The 23783-nt window shown below is 36.7% G+C and overlaps 1 protein-coding gene across 4 annotated transcripts in view; it reads left to right on the top strand.

Moving 5' to 3' along the window:
* Nucleotides 1-23783, top strand: part of LOC117406835 (neutral amino acid uniporter 4-like) — a 125684-nt gene that overhangs the window by 9449 nt on the left and 92452 nt on the right. For all 4 annotated transcript variants that reach the window (XM_059028481.1, XM_059028479.1, XM_059028482.1 and 1 more), the window contains 3 exons: nucleotides 5573-5671; nucleotides 12433-12602; nucleotides 17641-17810. In XM_059028481.1, coding sequence (XP_058884464.1) covers nucleotides 5573-5671; nucleotides 12433-12602; nucleotides 17641-17810 — 439 coding nt within the window. The remainder of the gene's footprint in view (nucleotides 1-5572; nucleotides 5672-12432; nucleotides 12603-17640; nucleotides 17811-23783) is intronic.

Consider the following 23783-nt stretch of genomic DNA (forward strand, 5'->3'; position numbering starts at 1 on the left):
TGAGTAATGGCTTTCACTTTAGCGATTTACATTCTCGAGTCCTTTATCATTTTGCTGTCCCTGTAGATTGTGTCGTTATCCAGACGTTATTTTCAGTTTGACTCAGTTGGCTTAGTTAACATGCTGATATTTTTGGTTTCCTCACTTTTCTAACCATATTTAGCACCTGTATAGTATTTTAACACAGAATGGCAGTAATATATTGAGAATACATGTGGTGAGACGAGTGTATCCAGGAAGCTGCTGGAGATCATTTTCCACGTAGTGTTACAGAACTCCCTGCAGTGTTTACAAGAAGCGCATTATTTTACATTGGCCACATCTTGCATTGTCTGTAATGTTGCAATATATGTTTTTACACTCTTTGTTTAGTTATTTTTAATTGCTTATCATCTGTCATAAATTATCTGGGGAATTCATTTTTCACAAGGAGAAATAATTTCTCTCTTAAGCATTGTTCCAGGAGGGTGCATGAACTGGATGCACTATGATACTCCTGAAAGAAATGATCTTTCTTTAGGCAGACCCTGTTGAGAAAAGGTTGATAATGTATTCCCTAGGTGTTTTATGAATACTAATATTAAAACAGTCAGCATTATATTTAACCACATACTGCTGCAATATGGACAGCACAAGATACAGCAAAAAGTAATGCTTTTCTTATAAACATTGCTGTGGGTTTTGTTACACTTTATGAGTAAAAGATTTCAATAGCAAATTTAAATAATGTTTTTTTTTTACCACATTAGCAGGGCTCAAAATTAACGGCGGCCATGCAGGGATTGTCGTAGATGCCTTTCTCAATCGACGCAACGCCCCTCAAAATGTATGTCTATTCACTGCCATTATGGCCACAGTGACCTTGTTGCTACAGCAACTAGAGATGCCCGTACATACCAAACTAGGAATGTTTGGATCCAAACAATAACACAATTACGCGATTTGCGTAGTTAAGTCACATCAGCGGATAAAAACAAAACGACACCGCGCTTAATAATGCCATCTCAGAAAAGAGTCCTTGAACAGTCTGCAAAAAAAGAAAACATTTGCAAAACGTAATCATTTTTTCAGGTCAGTAGTTTAGAAATGCTTAAGAAAACTACTTGGAAGGTTTAAAAAATAAAAAAAATGATTTACGGGAACACACTTGAATATGGTTCAATTGCCGTTATCCTCAAGACGGTAGGAAATACTTTTCTATGTTGAATTACATTGTTTATTATCATTATTTGTCCATCTTATGATAAAATTGAGTTTGTTTTTTCAGTTCATCCATAAATGCAACACAGCGCCTCAGCATTTTGTATGCTACACACAGGAACGATATTTCAGAGTTTAGCTTATGTTAAACTGCGTAGAATATATGCCATTCAAATTGAACAAAATGATCCCATGGCGTAGCGGTAAAAGCCAATACCTTCAGCGCAGGGAGCTACATCCTTGCAGGCTCAAGTCAAATCTAGGCTGCTGGTAATTGGCCGGTTTGCCAGTTTGGAGGTTTGATTTCCTAGTTCGGGATCTCGCAGCCTTTCGGTGCACAGCTACCCTCTGTCTGCCAAGCGTTGAATTGCTCTGTGCGATTTCTTTGATGATAGCTGTGTTTCTACGAACAGTCTTTTCTGTCACTGGGCACAAAAGTCACCCCCATGCCAGCAAGCTAGAAGCCACACAGGACAGTTCATATAATAAAAAATGGACCGGCAGCTTTTGCCAAAAAGCAGCATTTTCTGAACGAATACACACCCACTCGATTATATCGCGGGTGTCGGGGTCCAATACAAATCCGCTATATATCGAGGGCCGCGATATAGCGAGAGACCCATAGAAAAACAAATAGGCTAACAAATAAATACTGTACAACCACACCCTCTTTTTATCGGTGACGTCAGGGTCCAGTATAAATCATCTACACAACCTGCTTTTTCTCATTTTTCGTATAAAAAGCAGCACACCGTTTTAATTTGTACAGCAGAGGGTAATTGCTTCTCATTAACTTCAGTCTCAAATGCACAAACCCGCTGCATTGAAATAATCCATTCCCAACAACAACATAGGAGGCTTGTTGCTAGGGAGCTGACGTCACTGCCTTGTGGCTTTTGCTAGTGCATTGCTGCTGCACGTGAAAACCTTGTTGGCTAAAATAAAAACCGCTTCAGCAAGTAGATATTTAATTTGCTTTGTGTTATTGTGCAATACATGTGTATATGATAACAGTACGATATTTTTAATTGTTTTGTATATTGTTGTTTGTGATGTGCAGTATGAAATAAAATGAACAGTAATTCTGAGTCCTATGTGTATTGCAGCTAAGGCATACACAGGTAGACAGTAAAAATGGGGAGCCAACTCCAGGACCGCGATATATCCGAATCCGCAGTATAGCGAGGGGCGATATAACAAAGGGTGGGTGTACGTATTACTTAATAACTTAAGTAATTACTTAAGTTTAGTGACCTTGGTGCCCTCTACAAATTGATTGAACTGTAGGCCATTTTGGCCCTTTCTTTTGTCAATTCAGAACCCTGCAGAAGCACATGCATTTGTGTAAATGGGCTGTCCCTCACATTTATTTGTTATCCAAATACTCTGGCATGTATTTTGTTGAATAAAAGCTCTAATTATAGTATATTATATATCCCTTCAGAAAAAGGTAAATGCCTGTCAAGCCAGGACCTGCCTGGCTGCCCATGGTGGCCCTATTAACTATATAGTAGCACTTTGCAATTTATTTGGTCAATCACTGTATATGTTATTGGAGGAACACTATTATATTGCACACAGTTAGAAAGACTCAAGGCAATTCAAGGTCACTGACAGTTTGCAATTAGCAAGCACATACTGTATTATGAATGACATTAAAATGAATTGTTACTGTGAAGGAGGCATAGGTAATAGTTATTGCAACAGACACAGTAACATAATAAAAGTACTCAGGATTACAGTTGAAACACACCGCGATAATGAAATATTGTGGTATTTGTTTATACATATAGCCCCATGTGCCTGTTACTAAGAGGGCGTCTTATGTGACATGGAAATTAATGCATATTAGAAATTGTGTCAGGTGAGGACGTCAGTCTGAACTTGGATTCTACTTTATGCCCTTCCCAGACCGTCTCATCAATCATGTGTCAGTAGGCTGCTTAAATGGATTCATTTGAGCTTCTGCCACTTCATAGGGAACAAGCTCAAGAATTCCTCACCTAGGCTGAACTGCTTATTAGGTCTGCATTGACTCTGGTGTAAAATGATGACTTCTCTTGGGTCTCGACCAGAGGTTTAATCATGATCCTTATTCCAAAGGTGGAGACAAGGACAATAGTCCAACGTTGCCAAGAGTCAATGCGCCAGTATTTTATGCACCAAATGTGTGGCAGTGTGGTCCAGTGGTTAAAGTCCAGGGCTTGTAACCAGAAGGTCACCGGTTCAAATCCCACCTCTACCACTGACTCACTGTGTGACCCTGAGCAAGTCACTTAACTTCCTTGTGCTCCATCCTGCAGATGAGATGTTAAATCAATGTCCTATTGTAAGTGAGTCTGCATATGATGCACAGTTCACAGCCTATCTCTGTAAAGCGCTTTGCGATTGTGGTCCACAGTACTCCCTCACTATAAGGCTCTTGATTATAATCTGCCTCGGATATAACACTCTAAAGCATGTCCCCCATTTCCCTATAGTGATAATTCATACAATAGTTCTACAGTAAATACAGTACCGGTGTTGTTCAAACTGTAAACAACTTCTTAGTCTAACTTCTGTTTTTGTCTCTCACTTTTGATACAGTATCTGAACTGAAGAAAAGCTGTGCTGGCACTTTATAACAAAGCTGTGCTGGCACTTTATAACAGACATCTTATTCAGCATTCATTTTATAACTAAACAAATATTAGGCCTATTACGTGGTTATCTTTCCTAATGTATTTACTTTTTTGCTGCGAGAGAAGCTGCGGCTTGCTCTGGGAGATGAGACGCTTCAGCCCTGCTTCAGCCTCGCTCCAGCAGCCGAACCTGGGGCGAGCCCATTCCCTCTTCCCCTCTCCTGGCCCGCTCTCCTTCTTGCACTTGATTTGCTTGTCTGTCGCTTTGAACTGAACTCCGGACTGCCATTTAGCCAGGCTATGTGTAGTTTAAAAACTGCTAATTAAAATGATCCATGAGTGGGAATGTTACATTTTTTTTTTTTTTTTGTAAAAAATATAGTGTTGATTACATGGTGTTTTATGCATGGTTAATTCACGGAAAGTTACATTTTTGCTTCACTATATGTGCATTATAGAGAGGGAGTTATGTTATTTTCTATTTTAGTCAGATGTGCGTTATGTGTCCAGCGCCGCCCCCCACACACTCCCCTGTGTGTAACACTCTTCGGTTACAACACTCATATTGTGTGTCCTCCGAGACCCACGTTATAGCGAGGGGGCACTGTATACAAATAAATATATTATTATTATTATTATTTTTTATTTATTTATTTATTTATTTATTTATTTTTTTATTTTTTTGTGAAAGGGAAAAATTACTGTTAAAATTACAAAACTTGTAACAAGCAAAAATAACTAACTTGTTTTCTTATACTAGCTTGGTAACGTCAACAGTGTTTTTTTTTTTTTTTTTTTTTACTGGTTTTCACAAAAGATGGTGCTAATATAATTGAGGAGTAAATAGTTGTGTATTTACAATTTTTTTTTCTTGGCTACAGAATCCGTTTTGGTATGTGTATTTCTATCAAGGTCAAATGCCTATTCTCTAATTATGCACTCTTTTTGTTGCTTCTTATATTATTTTGATTAGCTGCTAAATTCTTTTTTTCATTGCAAGGTACCCAAGTGAATAAAAAAGTGGCGATTTCTGCTTGTAAAATGTTTAAACCATTAAATTGCCAATTATTTTGCTTCACAGCTTAACAGACAAAAAGCCATTGTCACAGAAAAACGATGACCTCTAGTCATCACAGCATTACATTAATAACATTGATACAGGTTATGTATTTTCCCCTCAAGAGTATCAATATCTACTTAAAGTTGATACCTTGGAGATAGAAAATGTTGCTTTTAATGTATGAGCAATGGATACTAAATGACCACATTTAAACATGGGTACATTGGATAATAGAAATGTAATATTATTCATTTACAATAAGTCAGTGGTGGGATTTATATCAAGAATCTCATGTCTATATGTTGAACCAGTAGGCTAGGATATATTTAAGGCATGTCTTTTTGGAAAATATGAAGCAATTGGTGTTTTTCATGTTTGCATTGTAAGATTACCTTTTTGCATGTGTTGTTTTTGTAAAATAAAAAAAAATAAAAACAATTCGCATATAAAGGTGGTGGACAAAAAATGACAAAAGTGTATTTTACAGATGACTGCTGTTTTATATTTTATGTCCCTCTTTTTGCTTTTATTAGCTTTAAAATGTTTGATATGCTGCTATGCTTTTGTTTATTTAGACAAAAGTAACAACAGCAAGTGTATCTTTAGAAGAAATTCTGAAAAACATTGTGTAAAGCACATCTGATGCTATGCAGAGAAACTTAACAGCATGCTTTTTGTTTTACCTTTCAAGGATATGGGAGATCCTCGAAGACTGCCTCTAGTGGCTGCTTGGAAGAAGTTGCCGCTCTTTTTTGGAACAGCAATATTTGCCTTTGAAGGAATAGGGGTGGTAAGTGTTTTCTTACAGTGGCGTAACTTTGGTTTCAAAAGTGTGTGTGTGTGTGTGTGTTGGGGTGGGGGGTGGGGGGGGGGGGGGGGGGGGGGGTTGGTAGTTTCTGTAGCTGTGGCATGCATGAAGATTATTCTGTGTGAAATAATAAAATATGTTATAAACAAGTATAATGAAACATTGCATTGAATCATTGAAAAAGTGAGGGTGGCCATGTCCCCTGTATCCCCCGAGTAAATTATGCCAATGGTTTCTTATCTTTCTTTGTTGAAACTTTGCTGCTGGGAAGATGCCCAATAGTGAATAGCAGTAAAGTTTGGTCCTGCAGGTCACATAGGGCCTGTCCTGCACTGTGCCTGACTGTAGAATAGCCATTGCCTCTGTCCCTCAGCTTCCATGTATACTTCCAAATATTTTTGTTGGGTACATCCCATACATTTTTGAGAGTTTTGCAGCACACACAAGTTGGGACAGCTCCCTGATTGGCGAAATGATCTATAAGTCGGCACTTAAGCTATTGATTGAGAAGTACACACGCTCTCGCTCAAAAGAACAGGCCTATTAATCAACTCGGAAGCAACTGAAGTGTGTTGTCATGGTAAATGACAGATGCCTGGATATCTGTCAATAGTGCGATTAGCATGTCCAGCCTGGAGCTAGGAGATCAGTGTAAATCTTGTGTTTAACGGAATTAGCGTTAGGATGTCACTACCAATTAAACTGTTTCAATGGAGGAAAATGAATGTTGAAAACAGACGATGTTGGAAAAATGCTGCAGCCTTGTATATTGAATCATTTTGATAAGATGGGTTACAGGAGGGTTTGGACTGTTTCTCAGGCAACAGGCTTTCTGCACATCCTACACTATTATTATTATTATTATTATTATTATTATTATTATTATTATTTCTTGGCAGACGCCCTTATCGAGGGCAACTTACAGTTGTTACAAAATATCACAATACAAAGAATCACATTACACAATATCACTTTACAGATAAGAGCAGTTATAAAGTACAGTAACTGCTGCACTGACCCCACACAGCACTGCTGTTTATCTCCTCACTTTAATCTTTCTAACAAGATGTGTTGGTTGGACCTGGATGAATTAGGAAGCCTGATAATCTCTTTCAGAGGGATTCAAAGTAATTTTATATCTAGTCTTAAAAAAGAGCGACTTTTTTCTTCTTCTCTAGCAATCTGAACACACAGATGGAATTTGCTGGGATGAAACAACAAAAGTTAATCAGTAATATATCTACTTACTGTAACTCAAACCATTTTTTCATGTTCAGTCAGTAGTTGCTTCTGCTTGCACATAATGCACATCAAGCTGTGGTTTCTTTCTAGGATGTTTGCCATTCCTTAATGATGTGTGGCAAAGTGATCCTTGATTACACAGTTTCAGTCCTCAGATTACACAGATGCTCCAACTAATCACCCCCCTTGTCATGAACATTTTCAAATCTGATTCATTATTGTTTCTACTTATTTTATGGTCAACTAATAGATGTGCTTATATGCTGCAGATATTGTCACGCAATGCTTCACATGATCAAGCTCCTTTGGATAACTTTGCCTCATGATCTGCCTACTTTATTTTCTAGTAGGTTCTACAGGCAGTTTGTACTATTATATTTTGTTGTAGCATCACATTTGAAAGGCATTTTATTAAGTTGGCTTTGCTTGTTTTCCACAAAAAGAAATAGATAACATGCCGAATACAAACGAAGCCACAATAGATACACATTTTGGGAAGTACATGTCACTTTCTTAACTACTTTTCTTTGGAAACATTTCCCTTTTTGGATAATGTAGTGAGGTGTATTGGATGAGAACTATGATCGGCTTCTGGAAAGCTTATTTTGGTTTTCCCAATTCCCCAATTTGGCAATGGAAAGGGTCACTATTAGGTCCATCCTAACATATACATATCCACATGCTGTATGCAGCTTACTTAGTTGATGTAGAGAGCTGAATGTTGGTACAAGCACGGAACAGGCCATGGGGAACACAGTGCAATAAAAAGTACCCAGAGAAGCCTTTAGTGCATATCGCACAGCTATAAGAAGCTATAAACGTGAGGTTAAGTTACTAGGGCACCAGGTTTTCTTCTTTCGAAATGAAAATACATTTTTGATGTAGCAATTTTTCTTGCAAAACTGCACATATAAGACTCTCATAGTGAATGTAAGTGAACCGTTATACCCTCTTTAAATACTAGCATACATGTAGAGACCAATATTTTAAACCTGAGCTAAGTGCAAATGAAATGAAGCCGTGCATATTAATTTAAAGTGTGCCGGTTCCCAGAGGTTTATGGATTCAATTAAACAGAAATGGATTTGAAAACAGTTAGTAGTATGTGTCTGCATTATCCTTTACAGCAACATACAAAATGATTAATTGTTGGGTTGAACCCCGTATAGCGAAAGGACAATCCAAATGAATAATAAACTGTTGGAGTAAGTTAATGAGATGAGATAGAGTGAATAAAAGTAGAATTACATGTACCAGTCCGTCTCATGTCTGCAGTATTCTGCCTTTGCTTTATCCTATTTGTTAAAGAATTGAAACGCAGTACAAAAAGCAAAAATCCCAAACTGAAGCTGAACATTTATTAAAAATCAGTCTGACATGAATCTTTTCAAAGTGCACCAAATCTTAATCCAACATGCAAGAATCCCACTGATCTTTTATTCCAAATCAGCCCGTTCATCAGATCCTCAAGTTTTGTTGTTGTTTTTGTTTTTTCTTTAATCAGTTTTGCTTTGTCGCATGGTTGCTCAACAAGCCCCAAAACAGAGTGCTTTTTGATGACCTATATTCACGACAGATATGCCTGCGTTACTGCTTTTTTAAAATGATCAATATAGTTTCTAGCTTTGTTGCAACATGAAATGATTTTCGTTTCAGAGGCATAGAAACACTGCACGTGCTTCTTAAGACAAAAGAGTAGACTTCATTGTGGAGGGGGCATCCCGTGCATACAGACCGGGATGTTGACAATGTGTGTTTTATATTAGCAGTTTTTAAATTGTTTTATTCGTCCAGGGACCAGGTTTGTTATAATGAAGGGCGTTATAGCGAGGGTGTACTGTATTGCTTGGCAAGTAGAAAAATACAAGGGTCTGATTAGAACCTAATAACAAAATGCTGAAATTGTAAAAGCTTCTCTTCAGATTCCTCAGGAAGCGAATGGCACTTTGAAATCAATTGCTATGAGAGGTTTAATTTATATCACTGACATCCTTTTGCATTTAAATGTAGTTGTATACTTTCATCAGAGGTATTTTTCTCAGTCTTTGTCTTGGCCAGGCATAATTTGCCATCTGTGTTTGCCTCGTGGGGATTTCTCTACAGATGATACATAATAAAGTTTAATCTAAATACTGTCAATGGCCAGCAAATAATGGCACATTAAAAAGAAAATGAATAATATACATTACGGAGTGTAACTTAACACACAGAAACTGCAAAAAATAAAAGGGGAGGGAATCAAATATGGAAGACATTGATTTGATTGATTGAGGATAATGCTGGATAGATCCACTACTTGTTACAGGAAGAGCAGGTCCTTTCAAGGATAGTGGAACTGAGAATTAGCCTGGGTAGGAAAAATGTAGTTAGACTAGAGTTTTATTGACTTGTATTGGGATATAACTGGGACACCAGGGTTAACAGACACACTACTCTCCAGTATAGCAAGCTAGGGTCATTCAAGTCCACAGAGTAGTTCTTGGTGATAGCATAAATTAAATAGACTTTTAAGTACACCTATATCCTTGCTTCGAGTAAGTAGGTTGTTTTGGTTCAGAAAGTACTGTACCACCTCAATTGTTTGGCATGTGGGATGCCAAACAATGATAGCAATGAAGAGGGGAAAACAGCTTGGCTGCAAAGATTGCCTGGATGTTGTTTGCCAACTGCACACCTGCTAGGTTATTCTTGTACATAAGAACATAAGAAAGTTTCCAAACGAGAGGAGGCCATTCGGCCTTGTTTTTTTTAGGTCGAAAAAGTCCCTTGGGTGGACATTGTCAATACCTTTTAGACACACACTTCACATCTTGTGGCTACTTGAGGGTTACACTGTATCTTGTTAATCCAACAGCTACACAGTTATAGCATTACTGAGAGCAGTTTTGTATACTTTTTGCATACCTTTTTGTTCCTGCTTTTGATAATGCAATATAAAATATATACATTTTTTATTGATACAATTAAGAGAATGACATTCAGACTGATATTTATAAATGCTAATTCCATATTTTGCATTACCAAAAGTAGGAACAAGAAAGACATTACACGGTTAAGCAAGAGAGATGTTTCTTCTAAAGATGTTAGGAAGTTTGAAGCTGCATAGCCCCCTTGTAGCTATACAGTGTAAGACAAGCATAGAGCAGTGGAGCGCAGGTGGTGCAGTTAACTATAACATAGGGAGCTGGAGACTCTTTGTTAAAGAATGACCCACTTTGCCTTCCTTGCATCACTCGAGTCAACACTTAAAAAAAACTTCTATAAAAGTTGGACCTGAATATTTCACTCGGTCCTGCTCAGGCTCAAGCCACGAGGGGTTGCCACCTCCCACTTTCCATGTCTTTGGATGTCAAATGCGGTTCTCTGCGGGTGCAAAAATAACTTGCTGGTGACAACAATTGCTCTGTTTTTTGGAAAGCTCTCGGAAAACCTGCTGTGAAAACTGTGTTTTCATTACATGAAATTACTTTTCAGAAAACCATTGAATTGACTGTGTCCTAGTTTATAATATATGCTGCATGCTAATGCATTCCGAAGAAACCTATTGTAAGATCCTAAGCAACTTCCACTGCTACTCTAAGTTGTACAGTGCCACAGTCATTCTGGCAAATCAGACAAACAGTCCTTTAAATCTCTCCCTCTTTTCTAAACAGCAGCAAACTGAACTTATGAATTATGAATGGTATTTACAGTCCCAAAGTCTCCAGTCTGATTTAATAAAGCACTATTGAGGGGGATTTAAAAAAAAAAAAAAATCCTAATCAACATTTGTAGTGTTTGTTGAAGAGTCTCAAATGTATGCACTTTTATCCCTGTTGTGGTAATTGAAAGATGTTTGAGGTATCAAAACAAAAGACTATATAGCTTTTACTTTATTTACCTCCTCCATGTGTGTTCACACATTTCTGTAGTGCCTGAAGATTAGGTCTGTAGTGTACAGTTTGCGAAAAACTCAATCAGTTCTCTCTTTCAAAGGCAGAGAAAACCCCTCCAGACAGTATTTCAGTCACAGTAAACAAGGCTGTCTGCAGATTTTTGGCAGCCTCTTTAAGTCGTCCCCTAGTGCCATTAATGTTTACATCACAACAAATACATTAGTTGAGCTGTGCTTTCAAAATAGCCAGAGGCTCAGGGGTTAGTTAACCCCATTTAAGTAAATGCAGTACATTATGTGAAGCTTTATCTGCTAGAATGAATTAACATGTGCCCTTACAAAGCTGTTGTCTTCCACAATCATGTTTTTCGTTCTTGTTCTTGTAATTTACCATTCTGTGCATTGTTCTTCGTTAGAAACCAGCTTTTCAGTTTTACATTCTGTAAAGCTGTTACAGCCTGCATCAGCAGAAGGTTATTAAACTGACTATTTTGTCCAAACCATACAAGTTGCGATTCTTTGGGGTACGTGCTGATTTAGGGTAGCTCAATGCTCGTTACAGTACATCCATGTACATTGCATTGGAATTAGAGATAAGCTCATAGCTGCTGCCACTCCACCTCCGGGCTCCACTCGTCTCAGCTACTGCATGAAGCAAACCGTGAAGGATGAAAGCAGCGAATGTTTGTTGTGGTAATCCAACCGAGTCCATTAAGAGGCAGTAAAAACAGAAACTGAGAAAATAAAACAGGCAAATAGAATTCCAACAGCATTGCTCAGGTGTGAGGTACGAACAGGGAATCCAAGTTTACTTTTAGAATAAATTAGAAGTTTCAGACTCTCTGTTCATATTCTTCCAAGCTCTTCGACACCAGCAATATTACTTTTATATAACTTTTGTAATACGCTTTACTTTGCTTGACTTTCAGTCAGTGTGGAGCTTCTGAAATAATTTGGCTGTTGGGAACAGACCTAAAAATCTAGACCTGCCTGGTATTTGTGAAGTTCATTTTGTGTGGAGTATATTGTTTAAAAACTCTGTTTCGCAGTACTATCTGCTTTTGAAACTGTTTATTTAAGGATAACTTGCTGCTCTTTACTTGCTTCGAAAAGCCTGAAAGTAATGTGTGCTTTTTCATAACCTTGGGGAGTATATTTTACAGGAATATAACAATTTCAATAGAGAGTTTTGATTCCTGCAATGCATTTTAAATCCAACCCAAAGGCACTTATTTACAAGACTGTATTAAATACAATATTAGTTAGTTTAGGTAAGATTGTGTAAATAATATAATATTTGTTTAACAAGAAGTATTATAGAGAGACCAAGATATTTAGTAAGTATGTGTTGCAAGTGTGGTAAACCCACAACAAATGCAAAACAAACTAGCCAAACAAAACCGGCAGTTATTTAGTAAATCTTATTTAAATTATTATATATGATAGTGCACCATTTTCAAACCAAAACATATCTGAGTTGACATGCAGTATAATGTATTGTTGTCTTTAGGAATCAATCCAAAACCCAAACTCTTTATTCAAATCGCCTCGCACCTTTGTTATCTGTACCTAGAGTACAGATTTACTGGTCATACTTTTAAGTGTTTTTCTGATTTTTCTGTTTCAGGTTCTTCCTTTGGAAAACAAAATGAAAGAAACCAAACGATTCCCCCAAGCACTCAACATTGGAATGGGAGTTGTCACGTCTTTGTACATCTCCCTGTCCATTTTGGGATACCTACATTTCGGCGATCACATTAAAGGCAGTATTACACTAAACTTGCCCCATGATGTGTGGTGAGCTTCTTTTTTTTATTATTAGAATATGAAAATAAAATACGTATTAATGGCTTACAATAGAAAGTTGTCATCTTTGTTGTACATGATTATTTTAGGGATAGACAGAAAGATTTTTTAAATTATTTCAAATTTGAAATCTTTGGTGCATCTACCATCTGAGCATATTTATTTAATTGAATTACGCTTTAACATACAGTAGGAAGCATAATGGAAGCACACAAACACATAATGCCAATGCACTCAGAATTCATTGAAACACCACATAATGTAATACAGTACCTGTACCACAGGTACCAACGCTACTGCAGACAGATAGTTTGCATATGCATTTAAGAATGCATAACTGGCAGTTTTAAATGTATTATTGCTCAGAATTTACATCAATGTGTTCCAGTACCTGTCATATATAAAAGTGCAAACTATACAATACAGTATGTTACTATATTTACTTTTGGTCTTTCCTACTTCACACCATCTCCAATCTCGCATATGAAGCTTATAGATAGTTTAAGTTTCCAGATAAAAGGTTTATGTTTCTAAGATCCGAAGATCTTGCTCTTCAGGTTGTCAGTACCAGTTTCTCCCAGAGGTATGAGATGGACAGGAGAGGTAGAAATGTTTTTTGTTTTTACTGTACAGTTGGTCGATCAACTCGACCATGGTCTCATATTAAATATGGAACCAGTTTAATTCAAAATATTATTCAGCATTTTAGGTGTATTTCCTAGTCTTGGTAGTTACTTGAAGTTGGTCATCCAAGTGATGATTATGTCCACTTTGTACCACCCCAAATCGGAATGCAAAAGCACCCATATTTCTGGGTCTCTGTTTTACAGAGAAGGACCAGAAGTCTTAAAGATCCAGTATCATAGTTTAATGTTCATAATGTTGCACATGCATTCTTTTTCAATTCTAAACAAATTTACCTTACTTGAAAGAGTTTTAGTGCTGTGTTGTTGCCGTTCCCTCTTGTTTCAGGCATCAAAGTGCTACTTGAAGTAATACCGACTTATTTTCAAGACTTATTATTTATTAAGAGGTGAGTTTTAAAGACCCAAAAAACTGAAAAATTAACATAAAATGGAAGCAATCTTCTAAAAAACAAACGTATTAACATCGCTCAAGTCTCAGTCCCAGAATCTGTAATCTGGCTCAACAAAAGACATTAAAGTTGAATCCGGTATCCTCCACAATTGAAATTGATTGCATGTCATTTGCGATCGTCTCAATAATCAACCGTGTTTTGTTTTCATCCCAAATTTGATCGCATTTCCTAACATTTCGCTTGCATGTCTGGGCCCCACCTCCTCCAAGCTAGATCCAGCTTCAGTAGAAGCAGACTGGTGATAAAGGTAGGAAGTAAAAAAAAAAAAAACAAAAAAACTAAAAAAACTGAGTAGACACTTTACAAACGTTTAAACATTTAAACTCTAAACGATTTACACCCCTAGTTCATCATGCAATTGATGTGGGAAGATTGGAAACAGCACAACAAGGCCCAGTACATTTTACAGGTATTCTTGTAATGTATTTGGACTGTTTAAATTTGCCGTTAGACTTAATTATTACTCTTTCAAACTTGGATACTACAATATAGGCCTTCCATTAACAGTGGCTTGAAAGTTAATGGAAATGATGTCCGGTAGCAAATGGTCTGTCTAACAGACATAGCTATTCACCCATTACCTGTGGAGTGGCCTGGTTCTGATGATTGAGATAAGTGTCATCCTGGGGTTAATGCAACAGGTGTAACAGGGCAGGACAGTATTACAATCCAAGATTAATATCTAAATACAGCATAGTTTACAGGAAGTGCAAATAACACTACTAAAGTACAATAGGATGCAGCAAGTAAGGATTACAGCAAGTTATATCTACAAAAACATATTAGTAGTGCAATATCTACCTTCAGATAACATATGGTTGTCATTTACTGTCATTGAATGACACTGAAACTATTAATTAGATTTTCTTGTTGTTCAGAGATGTATAGACACTGCAATTTATCAAATTAAATTAAACCCAACTCGGATGTCTACATTGATTTTAGTTTTGGGTATGACACATTTCTTTATTGTTTGTATAATTGTTATTATCTTGGTTTAATTATAGATGCACCAAGTACCTAAATAGGCTACTCAAGAATTGCTCATGTATTTAATTTATTCTGTAAAACATAAACACTTCTGTAAATCAACATTAATGTTTGGCTCATATCCGCACATCTAGCTTGTTATGCGATAGCTCTGCTTGTTTAACATTATTATGCAGAGGGGTGAGTCCAATTTGTCTTGCTTAGCCCTTTTCTATTTAATTGTACGGTGAAGTCGCTGGAGAGCATGGTTTTCTATATTTATATTCTGACCACCATATTATTATTCTTACAGATGGAAAATAGCAAAAATCCTCATTCATTGGAAAGTTGAATTTGGACACACAATCTGTAGATATGTATTATTAGATATGTAAATAATTGTAGCTAACAAAATTCCAGAAATCTTACTATTTTGCACGCCAATAAAAAAAATCATAGGTCTCAAATGTGCAGTTTTGAAAGAAACAAATGTTATACAGTAGCAAACATGTATTTTAATTTAAAACAGTATCAATAACTACTTAAGGTTAAAGGCACTGGTGCTGGTGTGCAAACCAATTATTCTTGTAGTTAATGGAAATCATAGGTCATAGGGTCTGACGAGTGTAATGGTCTTCGAGAATAGCCCTCCAAAACGATGAGCTAATCTCAGTGTAAAAATAACAGCACAGCAGAACTACTGAAATAGGACAGTTTATCAGTTTTCAAATAACCACCATTTTCTACTAGCCAGCAAATATTGTCCACACTACCTGATGTTAAGCAGGTGAAAAACAACAAACGTATTAGTTATATAAAGATTTAGTGTATCCTTTCACTAAAAATATTACAAGAAACATCTGAAAATTTACAAGTACAAAACATTTTTTACAATTTCACAGTCTGCTGTTTTATAATTGGGTAGTTCAGCGCAGTATTTCCCAGTTTCGCTGAACGTAAGGGGTTATTTCTACATACAGGTGACATGTTAGAGAGTACGAAGAGAACAGGCAGTGAGGAAAGAACTGCTGTGACACTTCATCCCTTTGAGATGCAATGTGCCTAAGTGAGATAAGTGGCAGTGAAGGAAGAATCAGGGAACAGTAAAGCCTCTTGAGGGTTCATGGACTTGAGCTCTGACAAGCCATAGACACCTTGGGACTTGTGCTTTTCTTACCAGCCTTTACAGTAATGTGCCTGTAAACAAGTTCTGCCCAACGACAGCCTTTGCAAAAACAGGGTGTTGCTAAAACAGGAAAGTGATTAACACAGACATACATGCTTATTTCTCAGTGCGCTGTGCATTTTCATTTAGTTTATATTCAATATGAATCTACAATTAAGTGCAGTATGGTAATATCATAGCTGTTGAGTTCTTGCGGGATTTAGCCCTGACACTAGGCAGAGCAGCGACAGGTTGCAAGCACCCGAATCCACCAGGTTAAACCACACCAACAACGTCAATAAATAGAGCCTGACGCAGTAAGTAAAAAAAGAAGGAGAAAAAATGCCAAAACATACATGTATTTTTAATGACGATCTACAGAATTACAAATTACAAATTATTATTATTATTATTATTATTATTATTATTATTATTATTATTATTATTATTATTATTATTATTATTATTAATACAATAACAAAGTAGCAATACATATATAACACAATCTGGCAAGTTAAACTATTTGCCACAAATTATACACCCTAAAAAAAAGATAATACGAAGAGTGAGAGGATGGCTATTTAAAGAACCATTAAGTAGCCTATATTTAACAAGGTTAATTAGACTAATTAGTTATTTATTTGAGCTTTGAAAATCTGGTTACCCCATCAACGAGTCACACCAAAGTACGTGTGGAAAACATTCAGTCTATAAATCCAGCCCACACCAACGTTGCTGATAATAAAAAAATTAAAAAGGACAGGGTTGCATTCAAGGTGGAGTAAGTGTAAAATGAATTATACGACAAACTGTGCAATGGCAGTGTTCACTGATGATCCTTCCAGGCATTTTGACTCTAAGTTCTGACTGGTTTCCCAGACCCTGGTTAGCACTAATCTTGGACGATGTACCTTTACGCTGGGTAAGGTAGTTTGTTTAACAGCTGGAAAACTCTTATGCAGGCCAGGCAGTGGTTTGAATTCTTGCTGAAGCAAGTCTTATCCTTCCAGCCTTGGGCTGTTCCTTCACATCTGAAGCATGGTCTTTCAGTTGTGCTTCCTATCTTACTCATGTCAAGGGATATTAGAAGCATTTCTACTTTAACTTGATAAAAACAAAAAACTTATTTTTGACAGGTCTACAGAATGTGTTTTTGTAATACACCCTTAGAGATTGTAAAAATGTCCATGGCCCATCGGAGCACTAAATGTGACTTTGTAATAACTCAGAAATATGAAACTCCTGGTATGGGTGAATGTGGGTGAAAGTTCTATAATTTCTTTAGTACCAGGTACCCTGCACAAAATAAAATAACAACAAAATAATATTAAATGCCAGGGGAAAATACCTTTTCTATTTTCCTGTGACTTTATGAAAGTTAAACTTAAGTAAACGTTTACTTCTGGACATTTTATTTAACTTCTTGTTTTATTCTTGAGGTTCTTATCCTTGGTTCTCAGAATTCTGGGAATAAGAAGTTAACATAGCAGAAAGGGTAAAACCTGAACAAGTGGTTAACCGTTCTCTAAAAGCTACTTCTAGAAATGGGTCTCAGGCCTTAAAGGTCCCCATGCCTTTTTTATTCTTTGATTTGTAGGCTTTATCTGGTGAATATTATCTTCTATATTTTTGTTTCACATTTGTAATGTAAACTTGTTTTACATTGTAACCCCTTAAATCCTCAATTAAAATTAGACTTTCTTGTCTTAAATTATTGATACAGGCTAGAACAAGATATTTTTCCCCACTTAATAAAATATATATATGTATATATATATATATTTTTTTTCTTTTAGGATTTACCAGATGGTGAAAATTCTCTACTCCTTTGGGATTTTTGTGACCTACTCAATACAATTTTATGTCCCAGCCGAGATAATCCTCCCAGCTCTCAACTCGAGCTTGAGGGAAAGGTGGAGACTGCCCTGTGAGTTTGCTTTGCGAGCCCTGCTGGTCTGCTTAACCTGTGAGTAAATGCTTTAAAATTTTAATTCATACTGCTGGACTCGGTGGTGCTGCTGCTGCTGCTGCTGCTGCTGCTGCTCAGGAGAGACAAACTATACATCAGATTTACATGTTTTCTGCTCTTGTGCATTACAAATTGTGATAGGATTATACACTTGGTTGTTTGTGGATACTGGTACCAATGAATACTGGTATATGCTGTAATCACCTAAAACATTGTGTAAAGAGAAACTGTTAAAGAAAACACATTGCGAGTGCCTGCCGTTTAGCACACCCTGTTCAAGACCAAGAGGTTGATTTGATCAACATATCCCAGAATCTGGGTTTGTTAAATTGACATCCTAGTTTATGTAAATATTAACCATTGTTAACTGTAGTTTGGTAGGCCCAGGTTGTGCACCTAGATATATCATGATTTTACCTGGGATGTGGGAGCTGGCCCAATTGATAGATAGATGCTGCGTCTTCTAGAGCCTCTAACCCACAAGTATGATGGGTCCACTGAACTTCAAGTGCATGCCTCACCTTTCAAAAAAGTGCTACTGGATTATATCCAAAGATTGAAGAAAGGGAGTAGGTATAAGGGGTGGTGTGAATATATAAAAGAGGGAGTAGGCATATAAGAGTTTGACTCCTGTTATTATTCAGTGTAGTAGATTACTGTGATCTGCACTAAAGCTTTTTGAGGTAAAGTCTTCAACTAGTATTGCATAACTGCATAAGCTGCTGAACAGAGTTATGCATCAGCATTATATGGGCAGCAGTGTGGAGTAGTGGTTAGGGCTCTGGACTCTTGACCGGAGGGTCGTGGGTTCAATCCCCGGTGGAGGACACTGCTGCTGTACCCTTGAGCAAGGTACTTTACCTAGGTTGCTCCAGTAAAAACCCAACTGTATAAATGGGTAAGTGTATGTAAAAATAATGTGATATCTTGTAACAATTGTAAGTTGCCCTGGATAAGGGCGTCTGCTAAGAAATAAATAATAATAATAATAATATATAAGATATTTTGCTTTGAGAACTTAAATCTGGCTGTGCTGTTTTACTTTTGTAATCCTTTTGTTTCTTCTTTATAATATAAAACCACAAAGCCATTACATCTGCTATGTTAAACACATATCGAAATGTCATCTTTTGTCAACAATCTAATTTATTTGCTTAAATCCATTAAGTATTAATGAATGCTTAGTAGATCAAAGGAGTGCATGCATCCTTGAAATATTTTTTGATAGAATACAAAGAAAGCAATCAAGTAACCTCAGAAATCAATGTAAAATACATATACTAAAATGAAGGGCCAGAGAAACTGCAATGCAAACAATTCAGCACAATTTTCTAGGCTTTACAATGTAAGCTAAAAGTTTGCTTACCTCTACTCAATCTGTCAGATGCTTTCAATTTATTTTGAGAAGTGTATCCACTAAACCAGTTACATGACTTAAATGGTCCTGAAAGCCAACCCATCACCACCGCTTCCAATTTGGTCATTTCAGGAATTATTTGAGATGCTGGATTTCATGACAGACAGAAAGTGAGGGAAAAGTTTGGCAAGAATAAATATCCGTACAGTTCATCATTTTTAACATAAAGCGTGTTTGAGGGGATCCATGTTAGCTAGGAGATATATTTCTTCTGTTTATGAATCTGTGTAGCAGTTTAGTGCAGTGAAATAGAATCCATAAATACTGGCTAAAGAAAATAAACTGTGTCTGTGTGTGGGTTATTTTAGAACTACCAAGGAAATCAACAATGGTCCCAGTTTATCAAAATGATTTACTTCTTGGAACATTTTGAGGAATTTGTGAAAAGGAAAAGCACTTGTTAAAAAAAAGAAATCAAAATAAATGTGTTATACGGGCAGCTTGCATGGGTACTTGTACCAAGGCCTTGTGCGTCTAAAACAAAATATGACCATATAGCACTGTTTTAAATCTCATAGACAGTGCTTCACCACCATTTAAGAACTACTCGGTCGTCTGCAATGGCAAATCATGAAAGCAATAACACACAACTTTCTTTCTTGGTTCCCTTGAATACTGCTAAGCAATATAGCAGTATTCAAGAGAACCTGACAAGGAAAGGCGAGCATAATTAAGTCCACTAAGATTTTGAATGATTCACAAAGTTGTTAACAAATATACCGGTATATAGTATAAAAGACCATTCAAAAATGCCTGTGATAATAGATTTGTACAGCAGCTGCTTGCTAAACCAGCTAGAGTTCTTTTCACGTTTTAAAGTAATAGCTTTTGATTCCCTGTTGAGATTGACGTCTACTGAATCTTTTTTCAGAATGGAGACCTATTTTCTGACACTGAACTTTCTAGAAAGTAATGCTTTCAGAATATAAGTGATGTTATGAAGTGATGTGATGATTAATATATGTTTTTATTCATAGCCCCATGTAAATCAGATGCAATTATTACAACACTGTCGACCTGTTGAAAGGTTTAGGATAAATAACTCTCAACAGATTAAAGCAGATAACCACTCACAGTTCAGCTTGTGTCCTGTACAGTGGAACTGGAAAGGCACTAACACATTGGGAATGGACGGTGTTCATACGTCTGCCTGTAACTATGAAACTTGAGGTTATTTTCAGCGATTTAAGTGGGGAAAACTCCCAGTCTGATCTTTTTGTATTGAACAGAAAGCAAGAGCACTGTTTGTGGCTCCAAGCGGTGTGTTGACCAGTCTGTTTTATAAGAGTGGATTCCGACATTTGAAATTCTACTGAACTGTTCCATATAAACCATGCGTGATACAAGATTTTAAAAAAAATATTACATTAGTTTATAATTTCAAGCAATGCTTTCCCTCTTGTATATGCAACATTTTAGCATCTTTAACATTAATTTTAAGCTCAGAACACATTTTTTAAATCAGCACATGCTTTATAGCTTAGTAAAAGGCGATGCCATTTTGATTGAGAGCATATTGATTGAGAGCCCATCTTGTTGTAGTAGTAGTAGTGGTAGTTTTTTTTTTAATTGAGTGTGGAACGTGGCACTTTTTAACATCATGAATTCAACTTTGTTTGCAACCTTCTTTGTTTGCAGCCTTCTTTCCCACTGTTTGCTTCCTGTTTGCATTGAGCTATACTTGACCTGAATTTGCCACAAAGATCCATGTCTCTGCTTCTGAGTTTCTATTCTTGTAAGCTTCTGGATTGAAACAACTCCTGGGAACTTTTTTCCTCTCTTTATTTTCATACTATCATCTGACATCTTTCATGCATCAATCACTGTGAACATCATTTATCAAATCAAAGTTTAAGATGGATACATTTCTCAGGGGAAAATGCTAATTTTGTGTGTCAGCTTGCCAACTTCATTGGTATTTGTCATTGATTCCAGTGACCTGTCATGCATTTACTTTCCAGCAGGTGGCAATGATGTATTGTACTTGTTAGTGCCAGGACTCATTATCGACCTGTGTTTAATTTTATTAGTAGATTTTACTGCCTGATTTTCAAGTACATCTGTGTCAGTATGTTATTAGAGTGTGACTAACATACTGTAGAATTGATCTGTAGCGTTATTCATGATATTCATGACATACTGATTCCCCAAATCAAACCTCCAGGCTTTCATTAATAAGGTAGGTAGAATTGATGCAGTGGAGCAGCATATGGTGCCTTCAGATGTTCAGGTGAGAACAAGCTAAATACGTGTGGTGCTGTAAAGCTATGCTTTTGTGCAAATTAGTTTTCATTGCTTTCTGTTTACATGAATGCATCATTTCAATGACTTTAGTGCCAGAGTTGTAGGTTGTAACAAAACACAGGCATATTGTAAATTAAGTAATTTATAAATCATGTATAAGAAATCATCACAGTTAAGAATTTTTCAATACATTTTATTTTGTGTACAGATGTTGTGAGCATAGAATGCACAGCACAGAGTCAGTAGGTGCTTTCACACAGAGGAGTTATGACGGTTCAGAACCGCCACTGTAGTGGCTTTTAGGTCTGTGTGAATTGCTTATACCGCCACAGAACCGTCAAATTTTATGCCGTCTCTGAACCACCTCGCGAGGTAGTTCAGAGACGGCACTGAACCGTCATAACTGCCTGTGTGAAAGGCTATACCGCCACTGAAGCGCTATAGTGGGTGTGATTTCAAAGTCAACATGCCACGTCACTATAGCGTAATGCTTAATTTGTGCCTGAGCTTGAGTCATAGTGCTGGTACCTATAGTTAAAGATCTCATAAAATGCTTTCTTTTTAAAATCTCCACACATTTGCATTAAGTCTAAAAGTTTTTGCGTGCGCGTTAAAGAGAGACAGTCCGCTGCCACGTTTGTAGCCAGCTTTAAATTACTTTTAATTTCAGCTTGAGTGTCTTTAAGTAAGATGACACTGACTGCAACTCTATTCTCGTTTTTTATACACAAATAAGCTTACTTGATTTGAAAAACATCATGAACGGTACAAGCAACTTCTTACACTACTTGGTTTGATTAAATGAGTAGTATACAACAAAATATGAAAGCTCAGCATTAATTTCAACAAAGAACAACGGCAACTTTTTTATATATTGTAGCCTACTTCAACAGGAACATTAGCCTGCTATATTATATTAAACCAAAACAATAAAAATAATAACAATTTGGTTCTCTTGCCTTTTTCAATTAATATAATTTAATTAATAGAGAATAAAACACACTAAGTTAACAACTACCTAGCCTAAGTTTAATTAATCGTTTTTGTAATCAACCAGCAGCTTCTGTTGCTTACACATCGCTGATAGTAGTGTAAACCGTGGGTCAAACCAATGTTCGTGTTGGGGTGCGTTTTTTCATCAATATCGTCTTCTGGACTTTTTTATTTTTAATGTAGAATACATGATTGTAAACATCTAACACAAGTACGTACAATACTTTCAAATAAACGTGTTATGATTTTGAATATGCTCTTCTTAGGGTCGGTATTATTGTCATTGCTTGCATCCCGGCACCTCTTTCTTTACAAATTAAGCACTGCGTGCATGTGTTAGGTCTTGTCAGTGAACAGTCTGTTGTTGCCATGAGAACAATCTGTTGATTGATAGGATTGAAAGTTATACTCTGTGTGAAAGGGTTATGATGGTATTACACCGGCATAGATTGCGCAATTTCATGCTGTGTGAAAGGGTATTTTACACACTCGTTAAAACGTTTCAGAGACGGCACAGTAGCTGCATTTCTGTGTGAAAATGGTAAGTGAGTGAGCTGGGATTTGAACCAGGGAATTCCTGGTTACAAGCCCTTTGCTTTAACCACTGGACCACACAACCTCCCCACAATAATAGACATCCTACACACAATGTAGTTAGTGGCCATTGGTTAGGATTTGGTTAAAATGGTGTCTGATAATTAGGTATTTCTTATAGCGTTATAGCAATAGCCAGAATAAAATATTCTGGAGGCTGCAGGACTGGATATCCACATGTTCACTCTTTTATAACTCCTCTCAATTATCCATCATGGATACTGCTGGTTTTAGTGTTGCTCCTGGAGAGATGGGTGCAACCTGAAGAAGATCATTTCAAACAGCTTTCAGAGAATAGGTTGTGCCCTTGAATACAAATGATTAGTTTGCTAAGCAAATGGAGAAGTGAGAAACAGTGCGCTGATTTGATGAAAAGAAAACTGCTTTAAAAATATATATATATAGAGAGAGAGAATAACAGAGACATCATCAGGTAGAGTAAAACTGCCCATCAGTAACAGCTCATTTCAACACACTCATGAAATGAGTCAATTAACGTTTCGATAAGCATTGAAACTAACTGTTTTAATGAAATTGGCAATTAGCAGCTGGGTTTTAATTGGTTTTACCTTGAATACTTCTCTGGAAACATGTGGTAGACAACAAAAACAACAAACCAAGGTGAAAGTCAATAAACTAAACAGAGACAAGAGGACTGGGTGAAGTAATTAACATTGTTGTACACTACTGACTGAAGAGCAGCTTCATTTTTCTTTTTTACT

This window comes from Acipenser ruthenus, chromosome 8 (genome assembly GCF_902713425.1).
Source record: "Acipenser ruthenus chromosome 8, fAciRut3.2 maternal haplotype, whole genome shotgun sequence".
Classification (NCBI taxonomy): Eukaryota; Metazoa; Chordata; class Actinopteri; order Acipenseriformes; family Acipenseridae; genus Acipenser; species Acipenser ruthenus.